This window comes from Pteronotus mesoamericanus, unplaced genomic scaffold (genome assembly GCF_021234165.1).
Source record: "Pteronotus mesoamericanus isolate MK-2021 breed Mesoamerican mustached bat unplaced genomic scaffold, CSHL_Meso_final contig_74, whole genome shotgun sequence".
In the NCBI taxonomy this organism is placed as follows: Eukaryota; Metazoa; Chordata; class Mammalia; order Chiroptera; family Mormoopidae; genus Pteronotus; species Pteronotus mesoamericanus.
The window spans coordinates 14,956,628-14,970,565 of record NW_026555247.1 but is presented as its reverse complement, the minus strand read 5'-3'; the positions used below and the strand labels follow the sequence as shown (position 1 = coordinate 14,970,565).

The window sequence follows — 13,938 nt, the reverse complement described above, 5'->3', positions numbered from 1 at the left end:
TAATTATGCATTTAATGTCTCATAAACAAAGGTGAAAGGTGGCCTGGAATAAAAACATCTGTTTTGCTATAAGGAATTTTTTTGTCAGGATAGGCAGGGATACAAAACAGTAAACATCAACATTGAAATCTCAGTGGACTAAAGCAAACACTTATTTCTCACTCACATCTATACATCCAAACAAGAACCAGGCTGACTGAAATCCCATCTTGTCACTAGCTTCTGTGATCAACACAGCCAGGAAAGAAAGGTGAATCACATACTGGCTACAGGGAACAAGACAACTCACATTGTAACGCCTAACTTCAAGGGGTCAGAGAGGTGTTACCCTACCACATAACCCTAAGGAGGGAAAATGAACAAACTGTGCACCAACCTACCGACTATACCAAAATACCCAGTCAACCATGCATTAAAGACAAACAAAAAAAAAAATTAACACCTTAGTAGAAGACAATCTTTTTTCCCTCTATTAACTCTATCCAACACAATTAAAGATATATGCACAAACACAGAGATAAAATATATAACAATGCTGTAAGTTTTATTAAAGTCTTACTCTGTTTCTTCATCATTCATTTTTCTGCATGACACCTTCAGTGGGCTTAAAGTTGCCTCTTTCTGTGAAGCTGCCTACTCGCTTCACCTACCACCAAAGGATGAGAGAGAAAATTCCATGAAAAGATAAAGTGGGCACACTGCACTAAATAAGAAAGGGCCTCATTCTCTACTGCAATTTTTAAGAAATGAAAACTGTTTAACTTTCATGAATCTTACATTTCCTACTATGAAACTAAACTCAGAAGTGAATTCTGGAAGAAAAAGCAGAGTCATTAGAAGATTAAAAGGAAATGCAATATCTGTATTTGCTCACTGATTTTTTTTTTCCTACTGATAGTCCATCTCTATTCCTATTTAGTTACTGGAACTTGGTTTGTGAACGTTAATTAAAAAAGTAAAAAGACATACGAAAAAATGGAGAAAGGATGGAAACAGAGATAAGATTTTTTCTTTTTTCTTTTTTTTTTTTTACATTTAATAGTGTCTTTATTTCTTTTCTTCATTTCCTCATTAAAAATGCTGGTGGAATAAATGTGTGTTTTTTTCCTTCATATACAATAGCATCACTGCCTAGAGCAAACCATGAATAACATTAACTCTAAGTACCACACACCTTCACCGAAACTGAAAGGTATAATTCAATTTCCATGAGGCTTAAAGAGAAAAAAAGAGGAATAAGGAGAAGAAGAAATTTTCTAAAGCACTATCCTTTTTTCATTTAAGCTCTAGGAGAAAAGAAATTCCATTAGATGAATGAATAATAAGTGAAAGAAATAGACTATAATGTCCATAAATTCTACATGAAATAAGGAGTCACTGTCTTATGCTGATCTTATCAGAATATTCAGAGAAATAAGTGCAGATTTACACTATTAATAAGAAAAGTTTGCTCTCTTTTTCTAAACTAACATCTTCTGTAGATCATGATCCTCTGAAGAAAACCTGGCAATTAGATAGCAAATAAAAATATTTACTTGCATCCAGAAAGTACCTGGAAGCTTCATTCACAATTATATATTTTGTGAATTCAGATCTTAAATTGTGTTAAACTATGTTATAAATATTACATATAAATTATTTATATATATAACTCAAAAGAAACTGGCCTGGCCCTGGCCAGGTAGCTCAGTTGGTTAGAGTGTCGTCCCAATACACCAAGGTTTTAAGTTCCATCCCCGGTCAGGGCATGTACAAGAAGCAACTAATGAATGCATAAATAAGCAGAACAACAAATAGAGATCTCTCTGTCTCTCTCTCTCTCTCATATCCCCTCTCCCTCTCGCTCCTCTCTCTCAAATCAATACATCAAAATTTTTTAAAGAGAAAATCTGGTCTGTGAGGGACAGAATCCATACACCGTAACTTCTAGCCCCTAAGTCAGGAAAGTAAATTTCAGAGAAAACAGACAAAAGAAATCTTCAGAATTTTTGCAATGGCTGCCTTGGCTTTAACATTTTAAAAATGTAAAACCAATGTCATAAAAATAATACCAGAAAGAATGTATGAGAAATTATCTTCATTAACACGCCTCAGGTCTAGAGTTCTAAAGTTGTGCAGACATGGATTTCAATTGCTCCACTACTTACTAGCTCAGCAAGTTAATTTACCTTCTCTGCAGTAAAATCAATGGCATTTATAATTTGTTTTCCCAGAATATTTTCCATCTGTCTTTTATTGATGTTTTTGTGTAATTTTCCTTTGCTCCCTGTAATTCTCGTGTAGCAATCAATCATGTTACCTGATCCTGGCCACTGCTGTTGGTGAGGAATGGGTGTATCAGTCAAGTAGGACACAGTGAAAACTTTCCTGGGATTGGTATTAAATAATAATAATGAGAAGAAGGAGAGGGAAGAGGAGGAGAGACAGGCAGGTAGGCAGTTAGGCTGAGACTCTTACGCTGGTGTGCTAAGCTTGGAGGATGCATGTCTGGAGTGTTAGTGACCACTGTATCTTGTGCAAGACTTGGATGGAACCCTGACGCGGTATGAAAACAAGAAAAAAAAGCAAAGAAAAAGGAGAGAAAGCAAATACCTTGATGACATTATCCAAATCTCTATATCCACTTACAACTGAAGTCCACTCTGATTTTTCAGTTATGTGGGACTTCTTGCTTAAACTAGCTTTAGTTTAATTTATTTCAGTTGCAACTGAGAGAAACTAAACTAAGAGACACTAAAATCTCAAGTTCTTGATTGAAAAGAAAATTGGATAATATTACATGTCTCCTAGGTTTCCTTTTAGGATTAAACAATATAATGCATATAACAAGTTAGTGTGCAGTGTCAGGCATATAAGTACTTAATAAATATAAGCTCTTATCCATTATTATTAATTAGTGTTACTTTAGTAATAGTAATATTTTATGATAATTGATATACTAAGACTATACTATCATTCTATTAGAATATCACATTCTCAAAAGGAGGCTATAACACCAAGCATATAAATATTTGTCTTATATTTATAAAGGAGATTATTTAGTTTGCAAACATTTCCTATCTGTGTTATAATCAATGCACAGGATAATTCTTCTCTTGGTTTGTAAGTGATAACAAGTTTTTACAGATCATCATTATACCTTATTAAAATCAAACACAGAAAATTACTTTTAGGTTATTAAATTTTACTACACTGCACAACTTTAAATTTACAGAGAAGTATCTTTATTTTTTTACATTAATTTCCCAAAGGTCAAGGTCCATATTTTATTTCATTCACATGTCTGCTAACATAATAGCAGAAATTGAATACTTTTCAGTGCCATTAAGCATGATGACTACTAAATTATTATCCTGAAGAATTAAAAGATACTAGTGGGCTGAAAGTAGACACACTTATAAAATCCATCAGTTGTCCAATTGATTCTTGGGAAATTTAATCCCTTCTCTAGATTGCACGGTGACAGTTTAGCAATGACACAGAAATAAATTAGGACATAATTTTTATAGTTCTACTAATCTGTTGAAAACTTTTAAAGACTTAGTTCTAACAGCTCCCCTGAAAAATCTTCCTGGACTCATTCACTTTATTCAACTGTAATCAGCACTAATTTAACATGAGGTAGTGCATTAGGCTCTCAGGAAATAATTATAAACAAGTAAACAACTAATTATATTGTCACAACTACAAGTGCTTTAGGAATATATAAAAGCTTCTCAAAGAAAGATGAAACCTGAAGAAAGCATAGGAAATTACGAGATAAAAATAAGGGGAAGGGTAGAAAGGGAAGACTTTATGAAGAGAGGGAACAACATGTACAAAGTCAAGGCAAAATGTGGGACTATGATAAATCCAAAGGTCTAAGAGTACTTTTAAATGACTGGTATTTAGAATGCCAATGGCAGAAGAGTCAAATAATGAAATTATGGAAGTATATAAAAGACAAAGCTAAAAGATTCTGAAATAAGTGTGATTATACTCTCAGAATAATGAGACACTATTAAAACATTTTTGAAAAAATGATGTTGTTCATTCTACATCCGTGACTCCAAATTCACAATCTACCCTTTTCCACCCAAATCTATGGCTCAGTAGTCGGACAGCTACAAACATTCTCAACAAAGATCCCCTGTCCTCCGGCTTCTGGATGGACTCAGCCAATAGGAGGCACTATCTGGAGATCAGAGAATGGAAGGAGAGAAGTGTCAGAGTACCGATATCCATGCCTCCACTGAAGCACTGCCACGCTCTACTACCTGCAGTTACAGTTCCAACCACACACCCTTTCCCTACACTCAAAGCTCACAACATAGCAGTAAACCACTTCCTGCTATTCCTTTTCTAAAATCATTCCTAAAAAGTTTTCATTACAGTTGACATACAGTATTATAAAAGTTTCCAATGTAATATCTAATCACTGGGGTGATTATACAACTTATTAAGAAATCATCCCAATAAATCCTGTACCCATCTGACACCGTGTACAGTTATTAGAATATTATTGACTATATTCCCTATGCTGTACTTTACATCCCCATGACTATTCTATAACAACTAATTTGTACTCGTTAATCCCTTCACCTTTTTCACCCAGCCCCTTAACCCCCACCCCATCTGGCAACCATCAAAATGTTCTCTGTATCTAGGAGTCTGCTTCTGTTCTGCTTGTTCACTTACTTTGTTTGTTAGACTCAATTGTTGATAGATATGTATTTACTGCCATTTTGTTGTTCATATTTTTTATCTTTTTAAAATTCTTTTTAAAGATCCTTGAACGTTTCATGTAATACTGGTGTGGTGGTGATGAATTCCTTTAGCTGCTCCTTGTCTGGGAAGCTCTTTACATGTTCTTCAATTCTAAATGATAACTCAGCTAGGAAGATTAATCTTGGATGTAGGCCTTTGCTTTTCGTCACTTTGAATATTTCTTGCCACTCCCTTCTGCCCAATCAGAACAACAACAACAAAAAAAGAATAAAAAAAAATGAAGATTGTTCAAGGAGCCTCTGGGACAACTTCATGCATATCACATTTGCATCATGGGGGTCCCTGCTGTTCTTAGCCATTCAAGTCAAGGGGTAGTAACAGCTTCCTGGTGGTGATATCCCTGATTTTCCACACTCTATTTTGTTCTTTTCTTTTACTGTGCCCTGACTTTCTTTAATCACTTCTTTAATATAATGTCATCTGTTTCCTACAGGAACTAAGTCAGACTCAGTACCATGGATCAGCATGGACCAGTTTTTACCTATAGTCAGAACTCAAGGGGATACCATAAATCAGCCTTACCTTTAAAGAAGCAGTTATGGATGCAGTAAGGAGAATTATTCCAAGTGAAAAGCAAGTCGAGAGTCTGTGAAACAAGTTACAAAGTTGCTATAAAAATTCACCAAAAAGATGGAAACTACCAGACACTATCATCAACTGGCATGTCTAATGACAAGACACTCTACTAAGTACATTAAACACATTATCTTACTTAAATATTCCAACCACTCTTCAATGTTATTATTCCCTTTTAATGGACACTGAAACTAAAATTGAGAGATGTTAAATAATTTGCCCAAGGTCAAACACATAGTAAGTGGCAGAATGGAGACGCAAATCTTCCTGACTTTTAAGCCTATCATTAATCTACAGTCTTCCCCGTACACTGCCAGTGTCGATGTAAATTACAGTGGAGATGGATGTTTGTATAGGATGTAAATATTCATAGAGGATTGAAGATTTGAAGAAAAGGAGATGAAATCAGCAGGGTTCAGTGATTATGTAATAAAAGGAAAAATACAAAAAGGCATTAATGAAGATGGTGGTGGCTTTCACCAACAAATGAAAGAGAGAGAGAGCAGACTTGCTGGGGGTGGGAGTGGAAGGTGGGAAAGGGATGATGTATTTGGTTTTAATCTTTTTGACTTTATTTTTGCTATAAAATGCAAATGAAAAATTTCCACTACAGTACTGAAGAGGCGATATATACTTTCTCATCAGTTCCTAGTTGCTGAGGTATAGAAAAGGGAAGTAGAGCCTGACAAGTAGATGCATCTACCTGTGACTTTCAACCTCGAACACAGATGCAAAGACAGAGCAGATGATAAAACAGTCACACGATACACTGGCCGCAATGGCAGTATCCCATGTCAGCACTAAGTCACAATGGTGACCGTTAGCAGTGGTAGTGGTGCCCACAAAAATATCCCAACGACACTCTTTTTGCAGCAAGGCTCTGTCTGTGTGCTTGTGCTTTGCAGCCTCTCCTGATCTCTGCCCATTTTCCCAGCCTTGCTTTTCAGATACTTCCTGATGATTATGTATATACTACTTTGTGGCCTCCAAAAAACTTTTTCTACTTAAGTTGGCAAGAATTATTTTCTGTTGCTTGTAACCCATAATTCTGACTGATAAAACCAACACAGTCATTGCTGTATGCAGTTAAGTATTAGGGGAGTCCTTTCAGCATTGCTCTTAAATAATTTCCAATACATAAGCTAAATATGCTAAATGCGCTAGATGCTGAAGGAACTCTTAGAAGACCTCAAAGAATTCATGACCTAGAGGGAATACAAAGCACTAAATAAGTTCTATGCCACAACATGATTAAAAATTTTAGAGCATAAAAAGGATAGCAAATATACTCTAAAAAGTAGAGTCTACTTTTTTAGTTAAAGGTACTCTAAGTACCAAGTAGAGTACAAACAAATCCAGCCATAAATATCAGGATCTGGCAGAAATAACGCCTGCCTGAGTGTGATTGGTAGGATAATAATATGGATAATATGGATGTAATAATTTATAGTTTTAATGTGAACATTTGACCTAAAATGTCATATGGTATGCTTGAGTGTGATAGAGTTATGTTACAGAATTACACGCTTATAATTTTGTAATAAAAGATTTTGTAATAAAAAGGGGCATGATTTGTGCCAGACCCTCTATTTAAGACGGAGTATTAAAACTGCAGAACTTCAAGGATAAAGATAATATGCAACAACGTTCAGATACAAAAAGAGCATATTACTTCTCAGAAAAAAAACTGATTATCACAACAATTGATGCAAGAATATAATAAAGGTACATTTCCAAAGTATGCAGGATAAAAAACTGTCACCTAAGAGACTTTTATAACCAGCTAAATTATCATTCAAAGGTGAAAGCAATTTGGGATCTCTTAGTTTTTCCTACCAAGTTTATCCATCTTTTTTAAAATGGAAGATGTGCTAAGTTTTGTGAAGAGACTTTCTGAATTGTAATCCACATTTTTGGGGGATAATGCTTCCTAAAGGCTTCTCCTGACCACTTTAGTACATCTAATCTTGACTATTAAATTTATGAGGATCGGAAGGATGTATGGAACAGGTACGGATGACAGGGAGAGAGCCTGCCTGGCCATTTGCTCATTCTTTTCTTGTTTAATTCTTACAACTTCATGTGAGTCTATAATTAACTTAACACACAAAAGTTTTTTTTAAAAGATTTTTAAGGGGTAGATAAAACAAGAACATTTTAGATGTACAAAGCCTTTATGAACGCAGAGACTCCCACTTAGAATAAAAAGCTGTTGAAGGAGGCAATTCAGAATAAAGGGAAGGAAAGTATGATAGAAAATATAAAGCTGAACACAGACATTCATAAAATATGTTAATAAATTTAATTAACGACTGTTAAAATGACCACTCTGTTGTGTTTTAAAGGAACATAAAATAAATCTAAGACTGTAGAAATTGCTACAAGATGGGAAGGTGGTTGTTATGTATAAAGACGGAACATGCTAAATTCTGCATATAATTAGGGAAAATAATCATATGCCTCTTTAAAAAGGTGTTGCCAATATTGAAAAGAGCTTCCTGTGACCTGTTGGACTTTAAATTACAGGTGATTAATCACAAAAGTTTTTAAGCAGAGGAATGATTCAGTATGATCAGATCTGTTCTGAGAAGATAAACACAAGTTTAATAAGCAAGATTTGGAAAAGAGATTAGAGATAAAAATTAGTGGGAAGGTCAAGAATATGTAAAATATAGTGAATGAAAAGAGAAGGAGCTATATGTGAACTATATACAGAGGACAGAATTCACTGCTTTCCACAGACACCATGTGTTCAGGTAACATAGATAAGTCCCTCCCAAACAGGAATGCTGTCACATTCCCCTCTCTGTGCCCAGTGCCTAGCACGTGTGTGGGAGGTACGCAATAGCTGTTTAACTGAACTGGGTAAGTTGCATTTGAAATGGCCATAGTACATAAAGATAAACAATAGCAGTTGCTAGTATATTTAGGGAAATGATGGAGACTGGAGTCCTCATCATGGAGACATGCCACTGGGTGGGTGAGCTGAGAAGAGACCCTCAAGTAGGCAGGAATGGGTACAAAGAGTGATGGAAAAAGAACAAGAAGAATATAAAAGAAGTTTGATTCAAAATGTTTCCATTGAATTTCTAGGGCTGATTTTAAAGAGATAAGAAACTAAACTAATCAGAAAGGATTTAGGAAAGACCATTTCTAATTGCAAGATCTTGAAGAATTATAGCACATATTTTAAAGAAAGAGAATTTTCTCATTAACATGTTTTAAAATTAGACATTATCTGTTGTGTGTGCATGGTGGGGGAGGGAGCGGCGGGGGGGGGGTAGGGTGGGCTGAAGAGCAATATACACTTCTGATGGTCCAGATAACAGCTTCGTTCTGTAACCATGTCAACAAGGTTTTAATATATGTACAATTATATAAGCAGTCATTAATTTTTGACATTAAAAAAAAAAACTACGAAGAATAAACCACACCCTCACTATACTACGACTGAGCTGGAAAACAAGCCTTCAAAATCCAATCTCAATTTCAAATTCCTTAAAATTATTCTAATAGGTTCTAGCACATTATAGCTAACAAAATTCTGGAAATGCCATCTGTCTTCTGAATAAGTTGAAGAGGGTCAATTCTATTCCCTTCTTTACGTCACAGATAATGTTGATATATTCAAAAATCAACTACTGCATAACTAAAGAAAATGGAATACTTGCCAAAAAATACCAATTGTGGAAATATTTAGAAATCATTATCTAGTTTTTCAAAGACTAATTTATGTGAAAGATATGCAAAATAAACCAAGAGAAATAACTTTTATATAATAAATTATACATCTATATATTTAGAAATAATCTTATCATTTCTAAGCTTGTCCACTAGGTATAAATTGCACAGCTTTGGAAAATTCCTCAGGTTCTAAAAGTTTCCACCAAAGCTAAGGTATTGGATATCATTTAAGTTCTATACTTCAGCTATTAAAGTCAATGTTCTGACAAGCCCTTTGGCTCTAACCCCAGGGCATGAATTTGCCTTAAAACTACATAAGAATGTGTCAGAGGGCTATATGTCAATCAACCTGGAGAAGTGCCTATTCCCAATTTAGTGTTGTCAGTTGCTGACATTAAAACCAGCAACAGTTAATTGTTACCACTTCAAGTGGGAATGTTTGAGGGAAGAGGAGATGTAGGTGTCTAAGTTCAGGCTGATAAAGCTGTTAATTGCTACCCTTTTATGTAGATTTGTATAATAATGAAAACAATGTGGCTAATCATATAATGTTTCCATTTGTTCCCCAAGGGCTCTTCAGGGAAAGTTTCAGTCCGGGCTAAATTTTCCCCAGCTACCAACTGTGCAGGGACAAAAGCAGAACAATCAAGGCACTCAGTGCTGGCAAATAGCTGAAAGTGGTTCTATACAGATGTCCCTCCTCCCAGCCCTATCAGGACAGGGTCAGAATCCACTACTGACAACCTCTGGGGGAGGACTCTAAAATTATAAATTAACAACAACAACTACTTCATGCAGACTTTGGATGATTTAAAAAAAGAGGGAAAGAGTGAAAAATGAAGGAAGCCTGATGCAGGCTTGGATTCGCCATACAGCAAATCAGTTAAATTCACATCTGTTAAAATGCCTGTATTATTTTTAAAAATCAGAAAGACAGCACAGAATTTTAAGATCCTGTGCCAGCTCCACTCCTTACAGACAGAGTGATGGTATTGGGCACATCATTAAACCACACTCGGAGACCAAGTTACTGAGATAACTCTACCTACCTACTTACTGATCCCAAGGCAGTATTTTAGGAAACAAAGTACTCTGTCAATGTTTTCTAGAAATGTATATCATTTACTGATGTCTACTTTGCCTCATTTGGCAAAGGATATGGGATAGAATAAAGTGGTGTTATTTAAAATGAAGTATTTCATACATCAATTTTGTTTTCAGACTCTTTATTACCAAGTAATGGAAGCATCCAGAGACACCCCAAGACCACTGGTGTCCCCTCTTTATAAGTGACAGCGAGGATGTTTTATGGTTTTTTTAAAAAGTTCTCTTTCTACTACCCCCTCCTTCATCAGCTCCATGCTACAATTTACAAAGACTAACTGCCTTAAAAAATGCCTTTCAAAGCCCTCTCCCAAAAATAATTTTCAACTTGTCTGCTCATTGGCCTCTGGACCCATCCTCTGTCCTGACTCTATACCTTTTTTCAAGCAGTTTTCTCGGGGTCTCCTCTTGTTACCTGTTTAATCTTACTCATATTTCAAGGACAAACCAAGTTTTATCTAATCCAGTAAGCCTTCTACAACCACTCTATGCCACATTGCTTTTTCCTTCTGTAAATCTCTAAACTAGCACCTGCCTGATCGTTCATGCAACACACTCAGATGGTGTCTGCGCATCATTCTCCAGCTTTTCTTGTCTTCTCTACTTAACTCTATATTCCTTGAGGATATAACTTTGTCTCCTCCCAAGCATTTAAACTGTACAAGTTGGAGCCCTCAAAATGTTCAGGGACCATATTTCACATTTCCAATGCATTTCAGTAAAGCATTGAAAGTATTACATTATTAAATATTAAATTTAATTACTTTACAAGTTAGTTTTTCTGGAGTGAAATTCCTTTACAGGTATAACTCTACAAGTCTAAAAGCTAGAGTTTGCCAAGAAAAGAGTCGATTTCTGACATCCAGGAATCATCTGCTACCAAAGAGTTTGTCAAAGAAGAGACAAACTTAAGACAATTCTTAAAACTCCCTTTCATGTCGGCAGGACATAAAAAATTAACAACCTAAACACTAGACCTAAGTTCACATTTCTCATTATTCCAAACACATTTTTCAACTTGAAACTCATTGTTAAAAAACGGAGATTGCTAACTCTTCCATCTTTTACATTGCAAAATGAAAATTTAGGTTCCATCTCTGAAAGAAGAGATGATGAGACTGAGACATAAAGAGATGATGCTATGTGTAGATCACAAAAAAACAGCTGAGTCAAACCAACTGAAATGTAAGCGGTTGAAAATAAAACTCCATTTGCCAAATACATTAGCCAGGCTTGTAAACCCATAAGCACTGTCACAATTATGCTCTTGTGCACCTTTGGGGCTCACCCCAAATCGCAAGTCAAAACGTCCCCAACTGTTACGGCCAGGTCAGTCCCTAAAATCAAAGCCCCACCAGCACAGTGAAAAATGCCAACAGCAGGACCAACGCTCTCCACCACCCCCAGGCTCATCATTCCCGAAAAATTATGCTTATTTTTAAAACACAAAGACAAGAGGCCAGGCAACCAGTAAACTAACAATTATGAACTGCTTTCTATTTTAACAGCTACCAATACCATTCAGCTTCATTTCCTAACAGTTTATTTAGAATATAATGCATTATGAATCTTCACTATGCAAAAGATTCACACAGATCTCCTTTAATGAATAAACCCTCTACTTAATTTTTAATACAGTTATGACTTACAAGATTTCAATTTCTTTAAAGCCTTCAGTAACCCTGCTATGGCATAAAGGGATATGTGCCTGTTTTCTACAACAATGAGGCAAATTTGCCATTTAAAATATTTTTCCAAAGGTCACCTTGAACTAACAACAACACACAAAAAACCCACTGATATTCATTATCTGGGTGAATGTATCTAAACTGTGAGCAAATAAATCAGCCATGCTACCAAGTACAAAGCTACTGAAGATTGTTAAGATTTATTTTCAGGTGCCAGTGAGACTAAACAAAGATTGTAAGGAATGAAACAAATGGAAGGAAACTCAGGGAACAAATTAATACATTGAACCATTATCTTAACAGCGGTACTCCCCATAGAACAAAGTGATGAAACTATCAAAAAGCACTTCTCAAAGCAACAACATTTTTGCATGTCAAAAAAAAAAAAAGAATTAACCTAGAAAAAATATATAAATAACAGTATGTTCTGTGTTAAGCCAGTAACAAAGAAACCCCTTAGTGCAGTAAAACAAAGTCCTGTCAAATCCCCATTTTTTACAAAGAAGCATGAAGATCCTTTCACAATGGTTTAAACTGTATTTATAGTAACAGAGTGAAGACTTGAGATAAAAGTCAAAAAGATTAAAGTCAAAGCCCCAGCTCCACATGAGTTATGGTTTTGATTTTTATTCTCATTGTGGTCTACAAATATTAAGACAGAAGATACTTCCATGTGATTATGGGATCCTCTGAGACTCTACAACCTTAGAAGAGCAGATAAAACAGATGAAAATGCATCTGGTTTGGGAGCAGACTCCATATTAAATGGCAATGCGTAAAGTAACAACCACAACTGCAGAAAGCCGAGGGGGAGGGGAGGAGGCTGAAGGCTGAAATTTCTGCAACTGATGCAGGGCAGGGGGAAAAAAAAAAATGTGGTATTACTGTTTTAAAATGGCAGCCTGTTAATAATCACTGCATTCCTGAAAATACAGGGAAAGTATACCACCATTCCTTCTCTTCTAAACTAAGACAGCTCACCACATACAAACATTACATACTTCTGCAGAAAACTGGTAGTGCTTCAGAGCTGCATCTCTATCTAAAACAAAATCCCTGAGTTGCCACTCAGAGTTTATAGATCTGGAGACCATATACTTTTCTCACAAAGGAAAACAAAACAAAACAAAACAAAAAACAAAATTCTGTTGTTGACTGGAAGTTCTTAGTTACTCTGGAAAGATTTGTTTTACCAAATACATTCTTCTTAAAAATGAATAAAAAAAAAAAACTACATTTAAACACAGCTTTTGGTCACAGTTCAAAAAATCTATTTTGCATTTCCTCCCCCTTGATATCGTCTCCTTTAAGATAATCACTCTCTCACACACATTCCAGTGTATGTAATGCATACTGTATGAATTGGAAGGTTACTCTTTATGTTAATTTGGATAGTGTCTCTTGAGTTCATATATTGCATGAACCACATACTGAGTTGTATATTTTCAGTCCATCCTTAGTATTTACATTTGGTTTAACATTTGGTGAAGAAAGGGTAAAAGTCCTTAACAACAACAAGCACAGCAAGGGACAGTGTAAAATATGTAATGATAGTATTTGTACCATAGAAACGCTAAGAAAAAAAGCATTCCTTCTTCATTGAGTATAAATAAATACTATCAATTATAAGAGTAAAAATATTTTTCATACAAGTTTGGGGGAGTTTTTAGGTCTCTATGCATTCATGTAGTCATAAAGAAAGCATGAAAAATGTCACTATTACCCAGATAGAGCCATTTCTCTTTTATTCACGAAGTTAAAAATAACTGAAAGTCACTTTCACGAATCACAAATTTCTAAAAAAGATTTTTCTAGTACAATTACTTGCTATTTTATTCAGTATTTTATTTCGACTGTAACATTTTGAATACATACGCATTTGTACAACTACCAGGGGAAAAATAACTTGAACCAAATTGAAAAATTACCATAACTACTAGTTCAATATGTCTGGTTAAAATAGAGACATCTGGTCTATCATTAATTCTTTTGTGTTGATGATTCCTAGTGTGTCTTTTCCAATCAATGGACTTTGCCAGAGAAAAATACAACTTTTAACAAAAAACTGTGGCTCAGAAATCTATTCCAAGATTGTCAATACAGATATATTATGATTAGA

At 35.2% G+C, this 13,938-nt stretch overlaps 1 protein-coding gene across 1 annotated transcript in view; it reads right to left on the bottom strand.

The window, feature by feature from the left end:
• Positions 1-11,547, bottom strand: part of ASXL3 (ASXL transcriptional regulator 3) — a 164,958-nt gene extending 153,411 nt beyond the window's left edge. Inside the window, exons 1-2 of the mRNA XM_054583813.1 lie at positions 11,420-11,547; positions 167-266 (exon numbers count right to left, since the gene is read on the bottom strand). Coding sequence (XP_054439788.1) covers positions 167-266; positions 11,420-11,547 — 228 coding nt within the window. The remainder of the gene's footprint in view (positions 1-166; positions 267-11,419) is intronic.
• Between the last annotated feature and the right edge of the window lie 2,391 nt (positions 11,548-13,938).